The 25705-nt window shown below is 35.0% G+C and overlaps 1 protein-coding gene across 1 annotated transcript; it reads right to left on the bottom strand.

Moving 5' to 3' along the window:
- Nucleotides 1-176: 176 nt before the first annotated feature.
- LOC105321450 (uncharacterized) lies at nt 177-25567 on the bottom strand. The gene is made up of 8 exons (XM_011419714.4): nt 25407-25567; nt 24009-24178; nt 10366-10525; nt 6765-6850; nt 5447-5705; nt 5068-5205; nt 3416-3508; nt 177-920 (listed from the first exon to the last, which is right to left on the bottom strand). The coding sequence occupies exons 1-8, from the start codon at nt 25441-25443 to the stop codon at nt 769-771; spliced, it is 1095 nt and encodes a 364-aa protein (XP_011418016.3). The 5' UTR covers nt 25444-25567; the 3' UTR covers nt 177-768.
- Nucleotides 25568-25705: the final 138 nt, after the last annotated feature.

Genomic DNA, 25705 nt, shown 5'->3' on the forward strand with positions numbered 1-25705 from the left:
TAGTTAACCAACAATCTTACTTGTCTAAAGGTATCAAATAAAACCAAATAGTGTCATACAATAGCAAGAGAATGGTACCAGACCAGACAGTGGATTGTTTAGTATAGAGTATAAACACAATTATTGATCAGGTATGACTGACCAAATTACTAGTGTTTGTTTGATGATGATGATGATGATGATGATGATGATGATGATAATGATGATGATGATGATGATGATGATGATGATGATGAAAGTTAAGGATAATGAACATTTTTTTTTTTTCATGAAATTTCTTTTCTCCAAAATTTAAATAAAAAACAGGAACACACTGAGAATCTATACTGCTATGTAGATGCAAGTTTTATAAACAAAATCCTAGTAAATAAATGAATACATCTACCACAATGCCTTTAAAAAAATTATAATAACAGTGCTTTATCAGACACTGCATACTTTTGAGATCTTTTTGCAATGTTTTCAACCCAAAAACAAAAAAATAATCTTGATAATTAATGAAAATCTCATTATGGTAAATTATTTAAACACAACCATTATAATAGCATCACTTTCACTTCCAAAGAAAAAAATCATTAAATGATTGAACAGTAGAAAATGTCTTATAGAAATGTGAAATGATCTGATTGATAATCATCCAATCAGATTTGTGGAGACATCAAAATGTTGTTGTCATGTCACTGCAAATCGTCCGATCAGATTAGTGATGACATCAAGAAAATGTTGTCTGTGTCACCGATAATCAACCAATCAGATTTGAGGTTACATCTAGATGATGTTGTCTGTGTCATCTTCTGTCAGAAGCAGCTGATGCGCTCGATAACGAGATCCACCACGTTTCATCAGAACCAAAATAATTCCCGCAATGATTGCAATCAACACAATTCCTCCCAAAGTTGAGCCAACGATCAAAGCTGTCTCTGTCAGAAAAAAACAAAAAAACGACTGAAATAATTTCCAATTTAATATTTTTACCCATTGTTGAATCCACACTTCCAACAAGAGGCCCAGGGGCCACATCGCTCACCTGAGCAACAATTGCCTTAATTCTGATCAAATTAGCATTACAGTATCAAAATATCTTGACAACTAAGTACAGTAGATCTTGCTAAAAAAAATTGAAAATCTGCAAATTTTTATCCACCTCTTTTTTTGGTAAATACCAAGCCCCTTTTGTTGTTGTACCTGTAAGAAGATTTTTCTCTATCCTATATACCCCTAACCGCCATCATGGCCCTGCCCTACCACTAGGGACTGTGATTTTGCAAACTTGAATTTACACTACCCAAGGATGCCTCTACACAAGTTTAAGCTTTTCTGGCCAAATAGTCTTTAAAAAGAAGATTTTTAAAGATTTTCTCTATATATTCCTATGTAAAAATTCATCCCCCATTGTGGCCTCACCCTACCCCTGGACTATTATTTAAACAAACTTGAATCTATATGATCTGGGGATGCTTCCACTCAAATTTGGGCTTTCCTGGCCTAATAGTTTTGAGAACAAGATTTTTAAAGATTCTCTCTATTTATAAAAATTTATCCCCCATTGTGGTCCCGCCCTACCCCCAGGGACCATGATTTGAACAAACTTGAATCTAAATAATCCAAGGATGGTTACACACCAATTTGAGCTTTCTTGGCCTAATAGTTATTAAAAGAATTTTTTTAAAGATTTTCTTTATATATTTCTGTGTAAAAATTTATCCCCCAATTGTGGCCCCACCCTACCCAGAGGGACCATGATTTTACCAAACTTGAATCTACACTACCTGAGGATACTTCCACTCAAATTTGAGCTTTCCTGGCCTAATAGTTTTTTAGAAGATTTTTAAAGATTTTCTCTATATATTCCTATGTAAAACTTGATCCCTCTCTTGTGGCCCCACCCTACCCCGGGGACTATGATTTGAACAAACTTGAATCTACACTATCTGAGGATGCTTCCACTCAAATTTGAGCTTTCCTGGCCTAATAGTTTTTGAGAAGATTTTTAAAGATTTTCTCTATATATTCCTATGTAAAACTTGATCCCCCTCTTGTGGCCCCACCCTACCCCGGGGACTATGATTTGAACAAACTTGAACCTACACTATCTGAGGATGCTTCCACTCAAATTTGAGCTTTCCTGGCCTAATAGTTTTTGAGAAGAAGATTTTTAAAGATTTTCTCTATATATTCCTATGTTAAACTTGATCCCCCAATTGTGGCCCCACCCTACCCCAAGGGACTAAGATTTGAACAAACTTGAATCTACACTATCTGAGGATGCTTCCACTTAAATTTGAGCTTTCCTGGCCTAAAAGTTTTTTAGAAGAAGATTTTTAAAGATTTTCTCTATATATTCCGCCCTACCCCCGGGGACTATAATTTGAACAATCTTGAATCTACACTACCTGAGGATGCTTCCATTTTAATTTTAGCTTTTCTGGCCTAATAGTTTTTGAGAAGAAGATTTTTAAAGATTTTCTCTATATATTCCTATGTAAAACTTGATCCCCCAATTGTGGCCCCAACCTACCCCCGGGGACCATGATTTGAACAAGCTTGAATCTACACTATCTGAGGATGCTTCCATTTTAATTTTAGCTTTTCTGGTCTATTAGTTTTTGAGAAGAAGATTTTTAAAGATTTTCTCTATATATTCCTATGTAAAACTTGATCCCCCTCTTGTGGCCCCTCCCTACCCCCGGGGACCATGATTTGAACAAACTTGAATCTACACTACCTGAGGATGCCTCCACACAAGTTTAAGCTTTTCAGGCCGATTAATTTTTGAGAAGAAGATTTTTGAAAAATACCAACAAATTTTCAATAATTCTCAATTATCTCCCCTTTAAAGAGGGCGTGGCCCTTCATTTGAACAAACTTGAATCCCCTTCACCTAGTGGTGCTTTGTGCCAAATTTGGTTGAAATCTGCCCAGTGGTTCTTGAGAAGAAGATGAAAATGTGAAAAGTTTACAACGACGACGACAACAACGACGACGACAACGACAGACAATGGACAAATTGTGATCAGAAAAGCTCACTTTAGCCTTTGGCTCAGGTGAGCTAAAAAGTTATGTCCCTTGGTGGATAAATTTAAGTTTAAAACAAAATCTTGACAGGAAAAAAAATAATTTAATGAGGTTACATTCTAAGGATTTCTCATTGCTGAACAAACATTTAGGGTGAACTTATGACTGAGCATTAACGTTATCACCTGTGAAAAATATGTGTTTGGTTGAATATACTAAGCTAGGAGCCTACAACCCTTAACTGTGCACAAAAAAGCATACTAAAATAAAGCCCGTTTATTGTTCAGGGTTTGGAATTTCAGGGTCAAGGAATCAGTTGACTAATATCGTAAGGTACAAGAGTTTTGATTGGTCACTTACTGTTGGTGGTAAGGTACAAGAGTTCTGATTGATCACTTACTGTTGGTGGGACCTGAACTGGAGCCGTTATCTTGAGGAGCTACTTGGCTGCTTTTCTTAATAAAATCTGGAATAATGTGTTTCTCACACTGTTCTGCAAAAGGAAAACAGAAACATATTTTATAAAACCTGTTATAATATGTATTTTATTGAAATATTTAGCTTGAAGTTCATCAACAGAGGGAAGTACTTTATTGTACATTACAATACTCTGGGTATATTTCATAAAACATGATATATACCCCAATAAACTTGAAAGCAAAATTGGATGTGAAAAGAGGTCGGCAAAATTAAAGGGGAAGGAAAGTCAAAAACATAATTTATTTATCTTAATAAAGTGGTATAAATTATCACATGTGGTCATGCTGTTTTGAAAATAAAATACGTAATTAAGCTTTAATGAACCTTTGAAGTTGGAGAAATCGTATTTACTGGAGGCTGACATGATGTAGAACTCTTTTGTATTAAAAACCAGAAAAATTAATTATTTTGACATCACACCATCTATTCCGGTTTGGTTTACATATACAAATGAATGTACACAGTGCTCTGAATATAATTAATGCTGGTTTATGCCTTTGTGTTACTCAAATAATCGACTAAACAAAATTGATAATGTTTGAGTTCACACGTCAATCTAAAGAATAAATACATGTATTATTGTATGCATAAATAGATGCATTTTTATAAGTAAATGGCAGCTGTTAATCTGCTATCATTCAAAGTTGAAAACGACCTCGATTAAATTTTTTATTCCAAGTCAAGTTCTTCGCTAACTGAATAAATGTTATAATTGTAATCGGGATGTTTAAAATTCATTCTTTAAAGTCGGAATTACCATGTCGAAATAACGACGGCAGACGTTTTCTATGATACTTGGCATCTGTTGACAATTTCCACATTTACGCGGAGATTTCTCCGACACTAACCTCCGCTTTTAGATTTCAACGAACATGCTCCATTTGACATAAGTTTTTTGTTTGCAAAGGTAAAAGAACGGTCTCAAATCAATATTGTTTAAAATTTTCCCAAAATTGTCATTTAGAGCGAATGTACTGATGTTATGTTGATAAGACAAACCGGAATAGATGGTGTGACGTCATAAAGTTCAATGGCAGCCCCCATGGCGGCGGGAAATTTAAATTAAGCGATCGATTTTCTTGATTTATTCATTGTTCCAGGGTTTTTAATGAAAATAAATACGATTTACAATTATAATAGATGAAAATTAATTGATTTATTGTACAGCATATTTTTAGTTTCCTTCCCCTTTAAATTCAAGCAAGAAGAAAAAGCTCTCATTTTCAAATTGTTACCAAAATACCTCCCTTATGAAATATTATTAAACAGTATTATTTTTTCCCCATATTTTTTTTATCATTCTACACTTGCATACAGTTTTGGCCAGTCTTGAACATGTTGAATTAACTTAAACACAATTGTGTACTGTTATATGTATAAGAGATATGGTTAGAGACATTTGAATTCCCCCAGTCTTAAATTTTGCCAGATGACAATAATGATGAAAGGGGAGGAAATAAAAGGGGGGCAAATATTTCCCTGTATACTGTATCCATGGTTGCAATTACATGTATCTACTAAATGGCTACCTAAACCCCAGCAACTGATGAACTCCCTTGCTATTAGTCCTACCTTCAGTCTCACAAAGTCCAGTGTACATACACATAGGGTACAATGGAGTGAAGCACTCACACGATCCCAGCTTACAGATCTCGGTTTCTCCACACTGGTCCACTAACAGTGAAATGGAGCAGTTTTTGCCATAGGTTGCTAAAAGATACAAGAGGTAGAACATCTCACAATGAAATCTCATGTTCGGATCTAAAATCACTAATTTGGCTGGGGGGTCTGAGGCCTATTTTCAGTAATTTTGCTGTGTAAATTTATGAAATTTGAATCCCGATCAACACATACATCTACTCCTGGACCAGTTCATACTGAGTCTCTAATCAACTCTGTAACTACTGAAATCATTGATTACCCTGATTTCCCATAATACAACAATACATACGTGACTTCACAGTGCTGTGCGGTGGCATCTTCGTAGTGGTAAACAAATCGCTCCATTTAATACCACCCCCATCAATTGTAGTATTACTTTTCCCCCCAGAACTGCTGCCATTCCTGTTGAAACAGTTGCTGGTGGGGGTCGGAGTTTGGGTGACTTTGGTACATTTTGAGACCCGGACCACCGTTTTGGACAAGACAGGAATGTTGGCTGTGACAGTACATCCAAAGGTACCATAGCACAACTCAGTAGACAGCTTAGCCTGTAAAAATCAAAGCACTGAAAGTACTGACACATTCCAATTACTGTAAAATAAGTAACTATTGCAGGGGCTAATTTTGTCAATTTCATAAAGATTTATAGGCATGTAAAATCAAAGCACTGAAAGTACTGATACATTCTAAATTTTGTAAAATCAGTAATTTTTGTGGGGCAAATTCTCCTTCATTGTCAATTTTATAAAAATTCAGTGGCATGTAAAATCAAAGGACTGAGAGGATTTGATTAATACTTTTATTCTAATTACTGTAAAATCAGTAATTTTCCTGAGGGCTAATTTTCCTAGCATGTCAATTTCTAAAAGGTTTGAAGGGACATTATTTCAAAGATTTATTTTAATGAAAATAAACAGCAGGCCCACAGGCCTTGATGGTAATAAATTATACAATTTAGGTAGAACGATCCATGGACATCTTATTTATTATAAACTGTACATTAAGTTTATCCCTACTGTGGATGTAGATAAGAGGATTTATAAAATTAAATACATTTTCACCAGGCCATCAAAAATTAATTCCTTGGTTCTTAGACCTGCATCCATCTGATTTCACATTGCGCATTGCCCATTTTTATCAATAAATGAATAAGATAAAATTTCGATAACACGCTTGCTTATTCCGGAAAAAAAATTCCGGATTTAGGACCGCATTTAAGATACTCAAGTCAATAAAACGCTTGACTTAATATAGTAAGAACATTATTGCAAACATTGCGATGATTCAGATTTAATCATAGCAATTGCAAATGGACGCCAACTAGTTTCGAGGCGCTGTGTTTAGTTATGATCACGACAGCAATGATTTTCGTTTTGGTATATGAAGAAGAACATCATTTAACCTGAAATGCATATAGGAGGAGAGTTCCTGCAGCTTGCATTACACTAAATATCCAATTATGCTTAAACACATGGCTTTCTCAAGTCTCGTAGTTGTTGTGTTTCTTGAAGAACATGATGACTTATTGATTTCAATTATTTATTTTACTTAGTTTGAGTTAAAAAATATGACACATTCATTGCAGGGTAACTTTTTATAAATCTTACCCCTATCCTGACTGCTGTGGCATTGACTTTCTCTAAGGTTATACTCAGGAACTCCTTCTGAGAAGTACCAGGCAACTTAGGCAAATCTGCAGGTAAAAAATCACACCTGATTTAATGAGGCCAAATAGTCAACAAATTGCCTATCAGATAGATACTTTAGATGTGGTTTGCTTAGGCATAAAAGGTAAAGTACAGAAAACATCAAAATCTTTTAGCAAAAAAAAAAAAATATACAGAGCTCTTCTTATCAAGAAGATTAAGGTGGAATAACACACCTTGAAAAAGTCACTCAAATTAACTGTAAATTATTTGATTATGAAAGATATAATGATAAATAAACTATACATATGTCAAATAAGCGAAAAATTTGCAAATTGGGGATAAAAAATGAATATCTAAAAAAATCAATTCAGTAAGTAACAACAAAAGCCCCTGTGGGAGTCGAACTCCATATGTACAGATCACAAGCCCGACACTTTATCCACTTGGCTATGAGGTAAGTAATATGTTGCCGTCGATAAAATCCTTTTAATAAATCAAAATGTTTCAATCAGAGTTTAGCCATTTTATGACGATGTGTTATTCCACCTTAATATTCTATTCTATAAATGACCACAAATATCCATCCCTTTCAATGTAATAGCACATCTCTCTTCATAATATTCAAAAAAATTCCTCTACCATAAAAAAGTTCCAAAAATTAATCTCATTCTAATTTTTAGTACAGCAACTGTAATTTCAATTGAGTATTTGGTGCAACATTTCCGATTTCAATGATAAAAGGGAAGTATAAATTTTTAGATGATTTTTTTTTTATTTGTTTTAGAGCAGCATATAATTTCTGAATATTTTTTCACTACAGTAAAGTTTGGTGAAATGACTTATTTACCCTGAAATTTTAAATAGGATATATAATTTTCATTTTTTTTTTTTGGTGGGGGGGGGGGGGGGGATAGGATTTGCAAATTTTATATAGTAACTAAGAAACAAGAGGCCCAGGGGCCACATCGCTCACCTGAGCAACAATTGCCTTAATTCTGATCAAATTAGCATTACAGTATCAAAATATCTTGACAACTGAGTACAGTAGATCTTGCTAAAAAAAAATTGAAAATCTGCCAATTTTTATCCACCTCTTATTTTTTGGTAAATACCAAGCCCCTTTTGTTGTTGTACCTCTAATATTTTTTTCTATTCCTATAAACCCCCCCCCCCCCATTTCGTGGCCCCACTATTCTCTAGGGAATCATGGTTTCATCAAACTTAAATCTACCTTTAATCTCATAACCTGTGCTTTCACACTAAGTACTGAGTTTTGGACCAAAATCTTTCCCAGAATATTTTTAAAGATTTTCTCTATATATTCCTATGTAAAAATTCAAACCGCCATCACGGTCCCGCCCTACCACTTGTGATTTTGCAAACTTGAATTTACACTACCCGAGGATGCCTCTACACAAGTTTAAGCTTTTCTGGCCAAATAGTCTTTAAAAAGAAGATTTTGAAAGAATTTCTCTATATATTACTAAGTAAAATTTCATCCCCCATTGTGGCCTCACCCTACCCCTGGACTATTATTTAAACAAACTTGAATCTATACGATCTGGGGATGCCTCCACTCAAATTTGGGCTTTCCTGGCCTAATACTTTTGAGAAGACTTTTAAAGATTTTCTCTATATATAAAAAGGTATCCCCCATTGTGGCCCCGCCCTACCCCCAGGGACCATGATTTGAACAAACTTGAATCTACATTATCTGAGGATGGTTACATGCCAATTTGAGATTTCTTGGCCAAATAGTTATTAAAAGAATTTTTTTAAAAGATTTTCTCTATATACTCTTATGTAAAAATTGATCCCCCAATTGTGGCCCCACCCTACCCCCGGGGACTATGATTTGAAGAAACGTGAATCTACACTACCTGAGGATGCTTCCATTTTAATTTGAGCTTATCTGGCCTAATAGATTTTGAGAATAAGATTTTTAAAGATTTTCTCTATATATATTCCTATGTAAAACCTGATCCCCCAATTGTGGCCCCACCCTACCCCCGGGGATCATGATTTGAACAGACTTAAATCTACACTACCTGAGGATGCTTCCATTTTAATTTGAGCTTATCTGGCCAAATAGTTTTTGAGAAGAGGATTTTTAAAGATTTTCTCTATATATTCCTATTTAAAACATGATCCCCCTATTGTGGCCCCACCCTACCCCAGGGGACCATGATTTAACCAAACTTGAATCTACACTACCTGCGGATGCTTCCACTCAAAGTTGAGCTTTCCTGGCCTAGTAGTTTTTGAGAAGAAGATTTTTAAATATTTTCTCTATATATTCCTATGTAAAACTTGATCCCCCAATTGTGGCCCCATCCTACCCCAGGGGACCATGATTTAAACAAACTTAAATCTACATTTCCTGAGCATGCTTCCAATTTAATTTGAGCTTTTCTGGCCTAATAGTTTTTAAAAGAAGATTCTTAAAGATTTTCTCTATATATTCCTATGTAAAACTTGATCCCCCAATTGTGGCCCCACCCTACCCCCGGGGACTATGATTTGAAGAAACGTGAATCTACACTACCTGAGGATGCTTCCATTTAAATTTGACCTTTTTTGGCCTAATAGTTTTTGAGAAGAAGATTTTTAAAAATTTTCTCTATATATTCCTATGTAAAACTTGATCCCCCTCTTGTGGCCCCTCCCTACCCCCGGGGACCATGATTTAAACAAACTTTGGCTCAGGTGAGCTAAAAATAAATTGTAGCGATCCAACATCCAACGACATCTGTAGAATTATGATAAATAATTTTATTGCCTTGTAAAATTAGAGATAGCTCAAATTTTCCATTAAAACAAGTTGTTCCCCTTTTAATCTTGCATAATATCATCTGACCCAAGTATTATAATATTTCAAAATCTAGGCTAACAAACTAGAATTACTTTTTTGTAACCTTTCATGCTGTAAATCATAGTTAAATCAATTTTTTGGAAGCAAAGCGAGCTCTACCGGCAAGGCTCGTGTGAATAAAAAAATTTGGACTAGATGCACATTGATTCAATGGATTTTTTTGGCGTCAGGTACTCCGACCAGTAATGAAATGTTTTTATCGTACCAGCAGTTCCCTGTAAGATTGGTTTCCCATTTCACACTCTCATGAGAACAAGATAAAAGACTGTGTACATGCATTGTAAATATACTGCTGACACAACGTAATTCCATTGCATAAGACTAACAGTTATCGTACTTTCGAGTGACGTCACAACAGATTTTTTACACATTGATCCGACAGAATTTTTTGGCGTCAGTAAAATAAAAATACGTAAAAGTAAGGCCTGTTTGTGTTCATTTTTATAATGCTTACATTTTATTTTCAAACAAAATAATCTAGATATTTAAGGCCACCTACTATATACACTTGAAAAAAAAATTTCTGAAATTGCATAAGAATATTTTTGCTCATGAAAGGGTAAAAGGATTTACTTTGCCCAATTTATCATATGTGTAAACGAAAAAAAGATATATATGTTGTGACATTGAAAATTACATGTACCTTAACCCTGATCAAATTCAAAATAAAGATCAAATTCTACTCACAATTACTTAAATTCCCCACAGGCAATTCATAGCGTTGGTCGTGTAGGACTCGCTGGTCAAAGTGGATGTTGTACTTGTTGGTGGCGATGCTGATATCCATACTCAATGGGTTATCACAGTGGTTCAGCACCAACCTCCAACAGAACTCTAACGCCCCCACCTGTAATAACAAATGGACTTTTAACCAATGCTGCTCTCTGTGTTAGAAATTACCGGTAATACATCGATGCTGCAGCCTGAAATATTAATGAATAGATTAATGCTGCATCCTGTAGTAACACTACATGAGATGATTAATACTGCTCTGTTACATGACTAAATCAAATCTGCCCCATGTAATATGTGACTAAATCAATGCTGCCCCATATGATATGTGACTATATCAATGCTGCCCAGAGTAATATGCGACTAAATCAATGCTGGCCAGAGTAATATGTGACTATATCAATGCTGGCCAGAGTAATATGCGACTAAATCAATGCTGCCCATAGTAATGGGACTAAATCAATGCTGCCCCATGTAATATGGGACTAAATCAATGCTGTACCCTGCAATAAAAATGACTTAACCAATGCAACTCCCTGTGATATCAGTGACTAAATCAATGTAATAATAGTGAACAAATTAATGCTGCATCCTGTTATGTTTTAAAAAATCAAATAAAACAAGGTATTATTTTATTTCGGAATAATTATTTTCCTCGGAATTCACCTTTTTCCTGATGGAATATTGTAATTGGCCCTAATAGCCTTAGTTACATGAAAAAAAATATAAATCCATGAGATAGTGTGATTTTAGCAGTGGCAGGGGTAATGGAGAAAAATACATGATTTTCTATGCTCTGAATTTATATACCAGTATTTATCTTATTTATTTGTTTTAATTTATTCTATTTATTTGTTTTGTAATTGTTTGTTTGTGCTTTATTTGATAAATTTTCATTTGTATAAATCAGATTTGTACGACAAATCTCCTAACATCTTCCGGTAGAAAAGGGGGGGGGGTTAGTTTTTCACTGAAAAACTAACCCCCTTAGTTTTTCAGTGAAAAGCTAACCCCCCCCCCCCCATTCGCGTAAAATCCAGCTGCCTTTCAATTTAGACATTAATATTTGATCTGTAATATGTAAATCATCTCCACAAGCTGTAAATTCGCCACTATAACATCGTAGATGTTGACTGGAAGCAACACTACACTCCTCAAATCTAAACTTACAATGAAACGAAGTGAAGTAGCCTTTGTATGCGACAATGCTTGGCTAAAACGCGATGGCTACGATCGAGACGTACATAATCCAAACTGCGGTCGCGGCAGTTAAGAAATTCACCGAATTCCGAGTTACAATAAAACATCATAGCTATAAGCTGGACGTTATTTACATGACAAGTTCCAACAAGCCACAGAAGATTTACCGATCCGCGTCACTTCCGTGTTCGTGACGTCATATATTCTGTTTGCACTGAGAGTTGAAATTGATCGGCGGATCATGAATTAAGCCTGAAATATCTACGAACTTAAAATTGAATACATCTTATCAGTCCCTGGCGACATGAAAATAAATATAATTTCAGCGGGGTTTACATGCTAAGTGTTTACACATTACTTAAGTAGAAATACTAACGTAACAAGTATATTTTCTCATATTTTACAGGTACATGTACTCTATAACAGTACGGTATATAAATAACGTATATATATCTTGAACAGGTATTTATATGTGTTGTTCAAGTTGTATTCATTAATTTGATTTTTTAATTACCATATTATTTCAGTTTCTGCATGTGATTACAGTACAAGAAGTACGTTTTTTTTTTACATATACTATACTCTGTCCCGATTTTTTGCTTCCACCACTTTTTGCTTGATATTTCAATAATAGTAAATACCTTTGTGCTCAAACTACGTTCATCCACTAATATAAAAAATGTCCAGATTATCTGTTTTGAAACGCCCCCTCTGCCGCTTCAGGTTTCAATACACATCCCGAAATTGAAAGTCTACGGAGATTTTGCATTGCAACAGCCATTAATAAGCCCGGATGATAACGTTAAAAAATTGCGCGATGTATTCCGAGTGTATTCCGAATGGAGAAAAGATGTAAACATTCCCCATTATAAATCTCCGTAAGGAATCTGTTTTCGTTCCTGTGAATTTTTCTGAGTGGAAAGGGATAATTGTTCAATGAAGATATCTTGGATATATTCCCTTTTAACGATTTCAACTGTATTTCTTTCACAGGTATGTGTAATTTTATTAAAAATCACCAAAAAGCGATGGAAGCAATAACTTGGGACAGACTATACATGTATAATAGGCATCTCTAACATTATAGAAATGATGGACGTTTTGAATGCATGTTTCTTCTTTAGTCAAACTACACAAATAAGCAGTGGTGTGTAGACATGAATAAACGTCTCTCTGTATTTAACCTGTTGGGTTCATCATTTCTTTTAAAAAAATTCCATAATAATCAATATTATTTTAATATCTACTGACAATACTTGAAATACCACGTTTCTAATATAATGCATTCTTGACGCAGTACGTTGAATCACATAATGCATTAGCGTGATCGTAATATTCATTCATTTTAATTGTATATTTGTAACATGCAGATATTAAAATTATATTGAAAAAAAAAAAACACAATGATTTCTATGGAAGTCTGCGATGTACGTTGTTATGAGTTGTGATAGAATTATGGGCTCATTGTAAATCTTCATTTTAATATTCCTTTTTTTTTTTATTTATATAGCTGGAGACATTTCCCATCACCTAAGTAAAATGCTGCGTCAGTGGTCTGGCAGAAACTAAAGAGTTCTCTTCAAAATACTAATTCAAAGTTTTGAAGTTTCAGGATCCGCCCATGAATATTTCTGCCAACTAAAGTGTCGATTTTAGTGTGCAAGTCTTCCAAAACTTCTTCAAACTGACGTATAGCCTACTGTTACGTCACGAAGCTAGAACTGGAGATGTTCAGAGGCATTTGCGAGCACCGGTTGCAGGCAGAGAGAGAGAGAGAGAGAGAGAGAGAGAGAGAGAGAGAGAGAGAGAATATTAAATGATTTTTATGCATGCATACATTTATTTTCAGAACTATGATAAAGCATGTTAAACGGCATATATATGTACATACGTGTGAATGCATGAAACATACGTACATGACTGAAGAAGATTGAATATTAAAGATCACCGGTTGCAGAGAGAGAGAGAGAGAGAGAGAGAGAGAGAGAGAGAGAGAGAATCAATGATTTTTATGCATGTGTACATTTATTTTCAGAATTATAATAATGACTGTGATTCCCCCATGCACGAGGAAGATAATCTTTGCTATAGCCAAGGGTTTCAGATACTTTACGTTCCTCATAAACTTTAAAGCTACAGTGAACATGAAAGAAGATCGACTGAATAAAAATTACAGAAAACATAAATATTATGGACACTGCTTGCACAGAGAATGAGAGAGAGAGAGAGAGAGAGAGAGAGAGAGAGAGAGAGAGAAGGGGAGGGAGGGAGAATGCCATTAAAAAAAAACAATTATTTTTTAAACAAGTAATACATGTAGCTTTCCAAAAAGCTTGCCTGACAAATGAAAATTGTTTCATAGGAAAAATGTACAAATTAGGCTATCTTTTAAAAAATATATATTTTTTAATTTTCGCTGCTGTTCATAAATTCATAAATGGAACGTGTATAATCAAGAATCAATTTAAATACATTTATTTTTTTCATCTAGTGCACGTACTACAATATATGGAAATATTCGTCCCGTTTTATTTTCGCCCATTTCGCCCCCGTTGTCAGCGGGCGAATTTAAGACTAGGCGAATTCAAATGTCTCAAAATATCTCAGTCTCTTTAAGCATAACTTTGGGCGGGCGATTTCAAGACGGGGCGAATCCGTTTGCAACTGAATAAGGGCGAAAATATACAGTACAATAATTTGACTATAAGCTTGTAATGTGGATCTGGGCATTCTTTCCACATATTTCAACCGCTATTTATTATAATCATGATTATATTGTTGTTGAATGTGTATGCCCCTTGATGACCCTTTAATTGGTGAATAAACAAACATAGATTTTTAGAATTTTATTATTATAAATTATTTTAGGATTGTTCATGTATCAAAAAACTGTAGGCTTGACAGCAGAAGAGAAAACAGACAAAATTTAAATTTTATTTGCTAAATAAAGATGCAAAACCAAAGGCCATTTTTGTCATTTCCAACCATAAGAATTTTTTTTGTTTTCAAATAAAGCTACATGTGTACACGCGGTATTCTCACGATCCCAATTTGGACTCGTCCACTAATGTGATATTAATTTATTATGGCGCGAAGTTCCATTAACGTGTACTTTCACCCTCTGCCTTTCACCGAAAGGGTTAGATCATCGATGCCTTGAATGAACTCATTAATGAGCCCATCAATGGATCTATGGGGGGAGGGGGTCAAAGAAAGAAGATGGGGCAATAAGAGGGCGCAAATGCCCATTTGGTTTAGTATTGAAACAGAATTTTGAATTTTTTGAGTCAATTGTATGAATTAAAATAGTGATGCACACTACTAGTTATTGTTTAATGTACATTTAGTATGACACGTACATGTAAATTAGTTTTTTTCATAATTAATAATACATGTATTGAACAATTGATCAAAAAATCGGGACAAGCCCCGCTTCATGCAGCGAATCAGTTCCTCCAGAAAATATTCCAGCTTTAGGAATATATATTTATTTTAATCCGAACTGATTATTTTTTGTTGATAATGATACAGCAAACTACATTGAAGCGTTTAATAGTAGCTTACTCCACAAAAGTTTCTACGTAATGTTTTGACTGACCTTTGTCCAATCAGATCGTAGCTGGGCGGAGTTTAGACCTTAACTTGAGAGAGAGAGAGAGAGAGAGAGAGAGTTAACTGGTTAATGGAGTAAATTATAGCCTAGATGAGGCAGATTAGCGAACTATCTGTCAACAATAGTTATAAAGTGACAAATCAAGGTCTAGTATATCTTTTTTAATTTATGAAACTTTGAAGACAACGATGTCTATATATAGATAATGTGAGGAGGTAATGTCAAACATCGAAGACTACGAATATTTAAGAAACTGTTTTTATTACAAGTGTTACCGTTAGTACTCTAATCAAAGTTTGCCGAATCTTCCTGGAATTAAACATAGGTTGTAAACTTACTTTGTATAAAACTTTCTTCATGGTTACTCAGTCTGAAACATTCTTTACCTTAGGACGAATTTGTCCGCCATTGTTTTACTTTTCCACTAAGCATCCACCTGCGTTGCCTTTCCTTTACACAACATCTAAATTCATCATGTTCATAAGTGATCATTCGTTCGCATTTCAAAATATTTAATGTCCATATTCTCGGACTCCATGCTAGGAAATTTAGTTGGTTAGCTACGTCATTCTTATCCATGTACATGTTGTCGACGGCGCGCGGCCAAAGAAATTTTCACAATAGTTCTTTAAAACGCTTTAAAGTTATACCAATATAGGATATATATGTAATTTTTATAAACAGACCTTAATTAATTTGTTTGCAAGTTTATAACTAATGATTATTCCTTCATCAGCACCACTTATAATTTACTCAATTCACTCTCTCTCTCTCTCTCTCTCTCTCTCTCTCTCATTCAAATCACAAGCGGCAATGTCTCCGCCCAGCTACGTACTTACATTCTACCATAATATACAACATCCATGTGAATGTTATTGTCATTTAACTTTTAGACCACCTGTTTTTAATTGACCCTTTCATTTTCGCAGTAAAAATCGTGCCTCTTGTTTATAGCCTACAGTAGGGACTTGTTATCAAATATAAAATCTCGAGGTTTATTGATTTTAAACTTTATCTCCATTAATTGGTGGATAAAATATGTTCTAGAAATAAATGTGACAATGAAAAAAAGCAATAGTTTTTTCTGCTGTTGCAACATTTAACATGCTTAGTAGAGACCCCCCCCCCTAAGGGTTTTTTTTCCATCCGCGCCTGACCTACATGTAGTAATGGCATCAATAGTGAAACATAATATACTATTTTATGCAGAATGTTTCTTGAAAATGTCTTGATATACTTAGTTCTTATGCAAAACAGACACCCATTATTTTTTTTAAAAACATGGTATTGCACACAACAAGCATCAAACATGGCTATGATTTTTTTAAGTAACCTAAAGGCTAATGTTTATATTTTCAACCACTCTACACGTAGTTCAACACGACCGATAACTCTATTCTGAATATCATCGTTTAATTTACCGCTAGGTGGTGAAAAAAAACCCCATATCTTGAAAGATTTTCATGTTTTAACATAAATCAAAGTAGGATATGATATGAAAAACGACAAGAACTTACGTATTTTGAGAATATTATCCGAACACATATACTTCCGCTCGAAATTTCAAAGGAACTGAGCAAATATCGGTGAAGTCTCGTGAACTTTCATTCGAGAACCTCTGGATTTATTATATACTTAACAACGATAGAGAAAACATTCCGAACACATACGCAGGGGTGCACAATAGGCAACAATTTGTAGCGGTGACAGCCCCCCCCCCCTTCCACCAGGATTACACTTATATATGGTGAACCTCCCGTTTACTTGAATACTAATTGTTGCTAATTATATGCCATATGATAAATACATGTATTAATCATTCTTACGTAAAATATTAATATTGCTAGCTCACATTGTCTGCACCGTTTTGGAGAATGCAACTTTCAAACCTTAAATATGCCTGATGTCTAGACGTCAGGCCAATTGCGTCATGCAGGCAAAAAGCACGAGAGCTCACTTTCAGACCCCCCCCCCTTAAAAATAATGGGAGTCAATTCTTCGAACCCATGCAGCCAATCGATCCTCTATTTTATTTTACTTCTACAAAAGTATTTTATTTTCTTCCAGATATGCAGCTTAAATTGCCTCTCTAATGTCAAATATGAGAGGGGATTTGATGTAAAAAGTTTTTTTCTAATCTTTTAAGAAAACCAGGATTGTATTATTTAGAGAGCTCTATCATTGACAACCATTCAAACATTAGTATTTACATAACTTTACTAATACATAAATATATGTGTATTGTCACGGTGTGAAATTCAATCTTTCGGACTATTTTTAATTATTGTGTAAATTATGTTTTTCGGACCTTGTGTTAATTGTTACAAAAACTTTTCAGATATATCGACAACTGCTTTATAAACGTTATAAATTCCGCGCAGCATTAATCCCACCTGAGGCACAATCAGTGATGGACATCTAATCTTTTAATTGACTTCTGTTTATGTTTATTAACACTTAAGCTTCTTTCATCATATTAATCCTTTTATGTACATGCTGCTAAAATGTCCCGAGTCACTCAATAGCTGTTTGATAATTGATTTACTTACATCTGTACTTCTTATGTTAATCCTTCATTGTGTTGTTCCATTGTTCATTATATATTATTCTGAATTGTAAATTATAGTCAGTTGGAATCAGACCTTCGGTGCTGATGCATATCAAACTCACGTAAAAATATATTTCATGTAAAATCTATATTAAAGTCTGAAAACTAAAACGCGTGTTGGCGTGTTGGAGGTTCTATGGCTGGGTCCAACAACAAGAGAATAAGCTCACCGTTGGCCCAGTATTAGTACTGTACGGCAGAGAGCCCCCGTAATAGTATTATTAGATACTGGTATATAGCTGAATAACCAATAATTGCATGTACAATTTAGATAACAGTCTCATCGGAAAGATTAATTCTGCACACCTTTAAAGGGCTGTATATAAATAAATCACATAAACATAAAGCCATCTTGGGATTTTTGACGACTGGAGCGGATCCTTAAGCTTAAAGTTCAGAAAGGACCGAGGATTCAATTTGGGTCTTCGTCGAACACACCATCATGCTCTTCTCTTTCCACCTGATAATGATGTCAGCATTGCATGTCAGTTTTGCATCACCAGCTACTTTACATATCTATATATGTGTACACTGGTGATATATACGTATCTGTGCGATAAACCGTATGCATGAGAGTTTTTATATCGAAAGGATACCTGCGGACTTCTTCCTCATCGGTAGATTGTTCATTGAATTTCTCAGTTTAATTATTATGTGTTAACGTTACGCCGCCCCAATAATTTTGCCATTTTTTAGAATAAATTTTATAGCAGCGATCTGTGTTTACCCCCCCCCCCCCCCCCCCCCACCTCCTTTATCGATCAAATTCACCGCCCCAATAAGAAATACATTTAGATGAACCTGCGTTATACGTACTCATTCAAACATTAATCTGTGCACGCTCAAGTTGATCAAGTTACATGATCAAAATTTAAAGAATATATATATAATTTTGTTGTGCGTGCATATAAAGACAGGTGCGCTTTCCTATCCATAGTCCCAGTATTCGTGTACACTATATAAGAATTTTCCTTACATTGACGGACAAAATGATCCTTCGTAATACTTGTACAGGCCTTCGAAGATGCGAGTATGTTGCATTTTTACCGGGTAGAAAATCTCAGGTCAGGTGGTAAATCTCAGGTGAGGTGGGGGGGGGGCTGCTAATCTCTATACACAGGAAGGAAATTAATACACAGGAAATAAATAAATTGTCAGAACTGATCTTAATTGGAATAACCTATTGTTCTTAATGTCTGTATGACGCGATTTATACGGAAATGATTCAGTCCAATCTAACAGTTGAACTGTACGTTCTACATCGAAGTCTGTGTCGTCCAAATTTTCTCTAAACAGACGTGCGTAAAGCACAAGTGAATAAATGCAGTAAATTAATTCTGCTTAAAAAAATATAGCTCAGCACATTGTACTTAATTTCAAAAAATTATTGTAAAAGAAAACAATGTGATCCATAAGAATCTGGAATGAAAAGGCAGCCATGTTACGATGACGATGATCGAGTTGTTTACCAACCCATGCACCAAGTTCCATAGCCTGTATAACCAGTAAATAAAGCTTTAGTAGCTCATACGTTTTTTTTTAAAAGAAAATTTAATATGTTTTGAAGCTGCTCATCTTTGGGAATTTATTAGGTCGCACAAATTAAAATATGGTGTAATTTCTTTTACTAAATGAAAAGTCCCGATCGGAATAATTAAATTGGGTGTAATGTTTAATATATATAAAACAATTGAGCGTTCACTCCAGATGCACCTGTTTTAAACCACAAAAGACAATGGCGAGAAAAGTGTTGTAGTTGTAATAGGATAAAAAGCTTTATTTATTTTCCTTTATTGATGTTTTTGTTTTGTTTTGTTTTGTTTTTTGGGTTGTTTTTTTTTTGGTCAAGATTTCGGATGTTTGCCGGTTTGCCATTTGTCAACTCTTCATTTACTAGCAGCAAAAAACACGTACACCCCGCAAGGTAAATGTATACTACATTGTATTAGACTTTGTATTTAAGTTGCACATGCGTTTGAAATCAAGCCCGGTCCCCCACCCCCCCCCCCTCCCTTTCCTCCAGAAACAACATCAAAAATTCAAATGACCTGGCATTGTTACAAAACTGGGATAGTCAGACATATCATACATTTTTGTTTAATCTCATAAAAAATCAGCTCCTGTCCCGGGAGGAAACGCCCTAAATTCAACTCGGCATCTATCGGTTAGTTTAGCAGTCATCTATGTAGCACAATGGATATATACATGTAACTTCCGACCCACAAGTCCCGTGTTTTGAATATAGCATGGACCTTTTTTTAACCATCAATCTTATTAAAATAATTATAAGACTTGTATAAAACCGCTTTTAATAAATGTTAAACAGTTGATATCCCCCCCCCTAAAAAAATAAATGGGTAGACCTTTATCTGTCAATCAAACACATGATATAATTCCATTTTTATGTATCACCGGGAAAAATAAGGTATTTCTATAAAACCCCCCAAAAATCCGAAGCCTAGGTCCCGACTGATGAAAGTGGAATTAATGGTTTTTTTCCTCAGTGGTACAATGTGATATTGGTATACATATCTGAAGGTCTGTAACTTTTGGTCTTAAAATTCCGATCCTCCAACCGAATTGTTTTTAGACCGGATGCTACAGACCTGCAGCTTATACCGGTTTAAAAAATAAAGGAGTTTAGACAAAATACCTTTAATTACAGTGCATCGAAATTGCATAGACCTATCATCAAAAATCTTGACAAGCAAAACGGAAAAAAGGCAAATTCCCCAAATCATGACATGTGTGTGTGTGGAGGGAGGGGGGGGGGGGGGCGGGGTACCGATACCTTCAATCTTCAATATCACTCTTAAATTTCCTTATTTTCATTTCAAATTCTAATAGATACTCCCCCAAAAAATTGGAAGGGGGGGGGGGGGGGCAACTTCGTGATACTTCATTTTTTTTATATGTAAATTAAAGAAAAATGATGTTTGCTGCGAGAAAAGTTGGGGGGAGGGGGGCTGGCCTGACCACCCCCCCCCCCGACGTTTTCGACGCCTTAAATTTGCTTTCTACTGTGTTTGAGCTGCTTATCCTGGTATATTTGCCTGCTTTGGATCCCTGCTCCAGTCGTGTCACTAGATTTGAAGAGTATATATAAGTAAAAATATACGTTATTAAAATATGACGGGTTTTTTCCCTAAAAGGTCAGCTCAGTGTGGTAGAACATAAATAAAAAAATACGATATTCAAATCTTGTTGTAAGTGGTGCCCATTGATGGTCTAGGTAAGAATCTCAATGAAAGCTCATGTTTTGTTTTGTTGTTGTTTTTTAAATAGAAAAAATTCACAAGAAGATTTTGCATTGCAAGGGACTTCAAAAGTACCCGGATAAAAACTTCGATTATTGTGAAAGGTGTTTTAAGTGTCTTTGAATGGCAAAAATGTATTCTTTATTTAATTATAGACAGGAAGGGAGTGGGGGGGGGGGGGGTAGGGGGGGGGGGGTAATCACTCATTTGCTACAGTCAGACCGGTATGACACTTATCACACAATGTCATGGAAATGAAATCTGATTTTATGCGTATTTGCAGTTTACGGGATTGAAATCTATTAAAAGCATGTTAAGACTATAAACCTAAAAGTGATTGATTTCTTTTTTATGAAAGATCCAGTAAAAATTCATCTTTTTTAAGAATCTACATAGCACATAATACACGTACTTATTTTATGGTCCAAATTCAACTAGCGTTTTCCAACGAATCTGTTTCCTGTGAATTTAATTTTTATTTAATATTCAATCTTCAATCATGTACGTATGTTTCATGCATTCACATGTATGTACATATATATGCCGTTTAACATGCTTAAATCATAGTTCTGAAAATAAATGTATGCATGCATAAAAATCATTTAATATTCTCTCTCTCTCTCTCTCTCTCTCTCTCTCTCTCTCTCTGCCTGCAACCGGTGCTCGCAAATGCCTCTGAACATCTCCAGTTCTAGCTTCGTGACGTAACAGTAGGCTATACGTCAGTTTGAAGAAGTTTTGGAAGACTTGCACACTAAAATCGACACTTTAGTTGGCAGAAATATTCATGGGCGGATCCTGAAACTTCAAAACTTTGAATTAATATTTTGAAAAGAACTCTTTAGTTTCTGCCAGACCACTGACGCAGCATTTTACTTAGGTGATGGAAAATGTCTCCAGCTATGGAAATAAAAAAAAAAGGAATATTAAAATGAAGAATTACAATGAGCCCATAATTCTATCACAACTCATAACAACGTACATCGCAGACTTCCATAGAAATCATTGTGGTTTTTTTTTTCAATATAATTTTAATATCTGCATGTTACAAATATAAAATTAAAATGAATGAATATTACGATCACGCTAATGCATTATGTGATTCAACGTACTGCGTCAAGAATGCATTATATTAGAAACGTTATTATGGAATTTTTTTAAAAGAAATGATGAACCCAACAGGTTAAATACAGAGAGACGTTTATTCATGTCTACACACCACTGCTTATTTGTGTAGTTTGACTAAAGAAGATACATGCATTCAAAACGTCCATCATTCCTATAATGTTAGAGATGCCTATTATACATGTAGTATATGTAAAAAAAAACGTACTTCTTGTACTGTAATCACATGCAGAAACTGAAATAATATGGTAATTAAAAAATCAAATTAATGAATACAACTTGAACAACACATATAAATACCTGTTCAAGATATATATACGTTATTTATATACCGTACTGTTATAGAGTACATGTACCTGTAAAATATGAGAAAATATACTTGTTACGTTAGTATTTCTACTTAAGTAATGTGTAAACACTTAGCATGTAAACCCCGCTGAAATTATATTTATTTTCATGTCGCCAGGGACTGATAAGATGTATTCAATTTTAAGTTCGTAGATATTTCAGGCTTAATTCATGATCCGCCGATCAATTTCAACTCTCAGTGCAAACAGAATATATGACGTCACGAACACGGAAGTGACGCGGATCGGTAAATCTTCTGTGGCAATGGATGCAGTGTTTGTTGGAACTTGTCATGTAAATAACGTCCAGCTTATAGCTATGATGTTTTATTGTAACTCGGAATTCGGTGAATTTCTTAACTGCCGCGACCGCAGTTTGGATTATGTACGTCTCGATCGTAGCCATCGCGTTTTAGCCAAGCATTGTCGCATACAAAGGCTACTTCACTTCGTTTCATTGTAAGTTTAGATTTGAGGAGTGTAGTGTTGCTTCCAGTCAACATCTACGATGTTATAGTGGCGAATTTACAGCTTGTGGAGATGATTTACGTATTACAGATCAAATATTAATGTCTAAATTGAAAGGCAGCTGGATTTTACGCGAATGGGGGGGGGGGGGTTAGCTTTTCACTGAAAAACTAAGGGGGTTAGTTTTTCAGTGAAAAACTAACCCCCCCCCCTTTTCTACCGGAAGATGTTAGGAGATTTGTCGTACAAATCTGATTTATACAAATGAAAATTTATCAAATAAAGCACAAACAAACAATTACAAAACAAATAAATAGAATAAATTAAAACAAATAAATAAGATAAATACTGGTATATAAATTCAGAGCATAGAAAATCATGTATTTTTCTCCATTACCCCTGCCACTGCTAAAATCACACTATCTCATGGATTTATATTTTTTTTCATGTAACTAAGGCTATTAGGGCCAATTACAATATTCCATCAGGAAAAAGGTGAATTCCGAGGAAAATAATTATTCCGAAATAAAATAATACCTTGTTATAAGTATAACATTGATAGAAATTAGATTAATTTCTTGAAAAAAAAAATCAATGCTGTATCCTGTAATTATAAGTATTCTAAATTAATCAATGCTGCATCTTGTAATAATAATGCATAGCTGAATGCTGCTTTCAGCCTTTCTGTAATGACAGATTATATTGCAATCCTGCTGTCTGCATTGACAGTGATAACAAGTAAATATTAATGCTGTTTTGTGGTTTTTTACAAACAGTGAATAAATCAAAGCTTCATTTTAATAAACAGCCACTAGGCTTATTCAAAGCTACTTTTTTTAACAAACGGTCACTCAATCAATGCTAATTTTCTACAAACAGCGATTAAAATAGTGCTGTTTTTTTTTTTTTTACACAGCAATGACTAAAACAATAAACCTAGGCTGCCTCTCTGACCCCTTTTTGACCCCTGGTGTACTCACTAAGGGGACGTTCATCTTCCCCACACAGTCCGCCTGTTCACATTTCTCTGGGTGGTATGTACAGTGGAGCTCCATTCCGGATGAGGAGGAAGATGACCTGGAGTAGGTGTTCAGTCCCTCCACCATCTGTCTCCAGTCCGTGCAAGCTTCATCTTCCACCGCCGACACGACTACAAAATACAGAGACATAATGCACACAACATATTAATTATGAAATCATTCGAATGCGTGTGTGACAGTCAGACCGGTTTGAATACCAGCGCCAGATAGCTCAGCAGTTTGTGAGGCACCTGACTAGAGATTCAGGGGGGGCCTGGGTTCGAATCCCAGTCTAGTCCTTCATTATTTCTCCCATCCCATTACATGCAGAAGATTCAATTTGACATACCAGGCCCTGCCTTCGTCAAAATTTTCAAATTATTCAACTCGTCTCTTAGTTTGAATACATTGGAGGGGGAGGGGGGCTATCTTTTTTAACATACTTCAAACACAAATGATACTGTGGAATCATTAGAATTTGTGGTCGCTCCGTTTTCGAAGTATTCAGTGGTAGCCCTTCCCCACGAATTTACATTCACAACGAAAAAAAAATTAGAAAGAGTATTCTTTTTTACTAAAAGTGAAAACTGATGCACCCACGAAATAAAATCCCCATGAATAAGGAAAAAAAAACAATCCACAAAAATTGGCCCCCACGAATTTTAATGAGTCCACAGTATATGTAGTGTGAATTCTTTGGAATGCATGGAGGCTTGCAGTTTCTGGAGTGGACACACAATAAGTAAACATTAAACATTCAGCATCAACATAATTAATATAGATGTTCACAGGTAAGCAGTACGTAAGGTGATCACAGGATTATAAAAGCATGTTCTGATGCGGGGACGAGGAAAGGCAAGCTACATCACTCAAGGTGTACGCCTGACTCTCCCACAATACCGCAGTACTGCAGTTACCTGCAGTACTGCTCTCTTGCAGGGCAAAATGATGCAATTTGCTGAAGTTTAAGCAGGCAGATTATTAAATGACATAAATAATACAATTGACATTACATTATATTTCCCTAAACTATGTCATTTTTCCCTGCAAAGGAGCAGTATCACTGTGAAGGGGTCTACACACATGAGCTGGGGATTGGGAGTGGGGGTTCAAAGTCAAATGAAAATGTCTTCTCTGTTGATTAACATCATTAAGAATTGCAAGCTAAGTAATATTACAATGACCATCATGGATAAAATCCTCCATTATGATGCATTATGTAATAATTCAAGTGCTGAAACTTGCAAGTGAATATAGGTGAATCAACGTGCGCAATTTCCTTTTATAAGGGGACTGTCATGTCTAAAATCTTCTTAATAAATCAATAATACATAAAAATACATGGTTTATTTGTATTACCTGATAAATATAACAACGATGCGATAAGGAATCTCATGATAATTTTAGAGGTTCATTGAGTAAGTTAACTTCCTTCTTCAGTTTGTTGTCATGATTTAATAAATGCCAAAATCGATTTCGATGCATATTTCCGGTTGAGCCGCATCTTTAAAACTTGAAATAAAATAGCAAAACCCAAACAAATGAAAGAAAAAAAGGTAATGAAACATATTCTCAAAGTTTTCCTTTGAAGAATATTTGAACATTAGAGCATTTTGATTTTTCTTTCTTTTTTTAAGCGGAACTTGGTTTGTCTGCCT

This window comes from Magallana gigas, chromosome 1, assembly GCF_963853765.1.
Source record: "Magallana gigas chromosome 1, xbMagGiga1.1, whole genome shotgun sequence".
Taxonomy (NCBI): Eukaryota; Metazoa; Mollusca; class Bivalvia; order Ostreida; family Ostreidae; genus Magallana; species Magallana gigas.

Excerpts from the sequence above, each read along its gene's own strand:
- LOC105321450 (XM_011419714.4), bottom strand. The coding sequence starts at position 25,443 with ATGAGATTCCTTATCGCATCGTTGTTATATTTATCAG. Across the intron at positions 6,851-10,365 it reads TGTGGGGAATTTAAGTAATT|ATTTGCCTAAGTTGCCTGGT; the intron begins GTGAGTAGAATT and ends TTTTACCTGCAG. Across the intron at positions 921-3,415 it reads CAGTTCAGGTCCCACCAACA|AGACAGCTTTGATCGTTGGC; the intron begins GTAAGTGATCAA and ends TTTTTCTGACAG.